General features: G+C 39.0%; 1 protein-coding gene across 1 annotated transcript in view; it reads right to left on the reverse strand.

Moving 5' to 3' along the window:
• The window catches only part of LOC106884273 (homeodomain-only protein-like), a 61,760-nt gene continuing 59,869 nt past the window's right edge, over positions 1–1,891 (reverse strand). The window contains exon 2 of the mRNA XM_014935562.2: positions 1–440. Coding sequence (XP_014791048.1) covers positions 363–440 — 78 coding nt within the window. The 3' untranslated portion in view covers positions 1–362. The remainder of the gene's footprint in view (positions 441–1,891) is intronic.

Consider the following 1,891-nt stretch of genomic DNA (forward strand, 5'->3'; position numbering starts at 1 on the left):
TTCTTCGTGTGTGTTACTGTGCATGCACATATGCTATTATTATTTTATTAATGTCAACCAATGAATGCACAGTGGTCATGCTGGAATTACTTAGCATGTATGTGTGTGTGTGTGTGTGTTTGTGTGTGCGTGTGCGTGCCTGTACGTGCGTGTATGTATGTGTGTGTGTTGAAGATGAAATCTACATTGTGGTAACTTGTACCAATGCGCGCGCTAGTGAGTCTGTATAAATCTATGTATCAATATACAAATAATGGGTGTTTGTGTGAGTATGCATGTGTGTGTTTGTGTGTATGTGTGTGATGCACCATTCTGCATCATATTATACAATCAGATTGCCAGTGTCCGTATGCCCAAAGTGGTTAATCCGTCACTGATCCACCGTTGGCCGGAAGTCCCTGCTGTTGGCGCCAGCAGGCTAGTCGATGCTGGAACCAACACTGCAATGAAAAGAAGAAAACGAACACAGTATTATGAGATGTACGTAATGTCATTGTTCACAAATACACGAATTTCAATAATTGGAAGAAATAGCATAGAAGAGTAATAGATACTTGAAATAGAAGATGAAGAAGGGAGTGAAATAGAAAAAGAAGTTTATATATATGAGAAAGGGTTGATGCAGAAATAGGAGACGGAAACAGAGAAAGAGGAAATGGCGGAAAAAAACAAAACAGAAGAAATTAATGATGGAAATGATAGAAAGAAATCGTAGTTTTCAGATATTTAAAACGTAAATGAGTAGGAAAAGAAAGAATAAGGAAATAAGGGGATATTAATTCAAATGAGATTTTCATAAACGAGTGCTTCGAATCGCAATGAATGCGCGCTAAAAGAAGCAGAAAATGGATGGAAGTGACAGTCGGTTTCTGCACTTGTTTCAGAAAATAAATATGGAAATAAATGTGAGCCTAAACGAGAGAGAGAGAGAAAGAGAGAAAGAGACAGACAGACAGACAGGTAGGTAGAACAGAGTGAGAAAGAATTGGCGAAGCATATGTACATACTGGCTTTTTTAACGATGAAGTCGTCAAATAATTGTTTTTGGATGGTTTTAGCAAAAGACCAGGGAAGGGAGCAAGTCTATAATATCAACCACAGTATTTGACTGGCACTTTATTTTATTAATACTGGAAGGAGGAAAGCGAAAGTTGACCTCATCGAGATTTGAAACCAGAACGTGAAGAGCCTGAAAAAAATACTGCATAGCATTGTGTCCGACTCTCTAACGGTTCTGCCAGTTCGCCACCTTCAAGTTACCAAAGGATATGTATGCGATGGGAGTTTTTGTGACAGAGTTGCAGATATATGACGAAATCTTACATTTCATAGTATATAATAATTTTGGCTTCAAATTTTGGCAGAAGGCCAGCAATTTCATGGGAGGGAGTAAGTCGATCACATCGACTCTCGTGCTCAACTGGTACTTATTTTATCGACACTGAAAGGATGAAAGGCAAAGTCGACCTCGGCGGAATTTGAACTCGGAACAAAGTATTTTGCCCAGTGTGCTAACGATTCTGCCAGCTCACCGCCCTTAAGTTACGAAATAATGATATTTATACAATGAAAAATGCGACAAGCTGACAGAATCGTTAGCATGCCGGGGTCGATAAAATAAATACCAGTTAAGCACCGGAGTCAATATAATCGACTTACTCCTACCTCGGAATTACTGGCCTTCTGCCAAAGTTTGAAATCATTATTCATACAATGAAAGCTTTTGTGGCTAAGTTGCAGACGTACGACGAAATCTTTCAGCATTTCATAATATTTTTACAAAATATAAGTGAATATAACGGTGTGTGTATATGTGTGTACGTGTACGTGTGTGCCTCTGTGTGTGTGTGTGTGTGTGTGTGTGTGTGTGTGTGTGTGTGTGTGTGTGTGT

This window comes from Octopus bimaculoides, chromosome 14, assembly GCF_001194135.2.
Source record: "Octopus bimaculoides isolate UCB-OBI-ISO-001 chromosome 14, ASM119413v2, whole genome shotgun sequence".
NCBI classification, from domain to species: domain Eukaryota; kingdom Metazoa; phylum Mollusca; class Cephalopoda; order Octopoda; family Octopodidae; genus Octopus; species Octopus bimaculoides.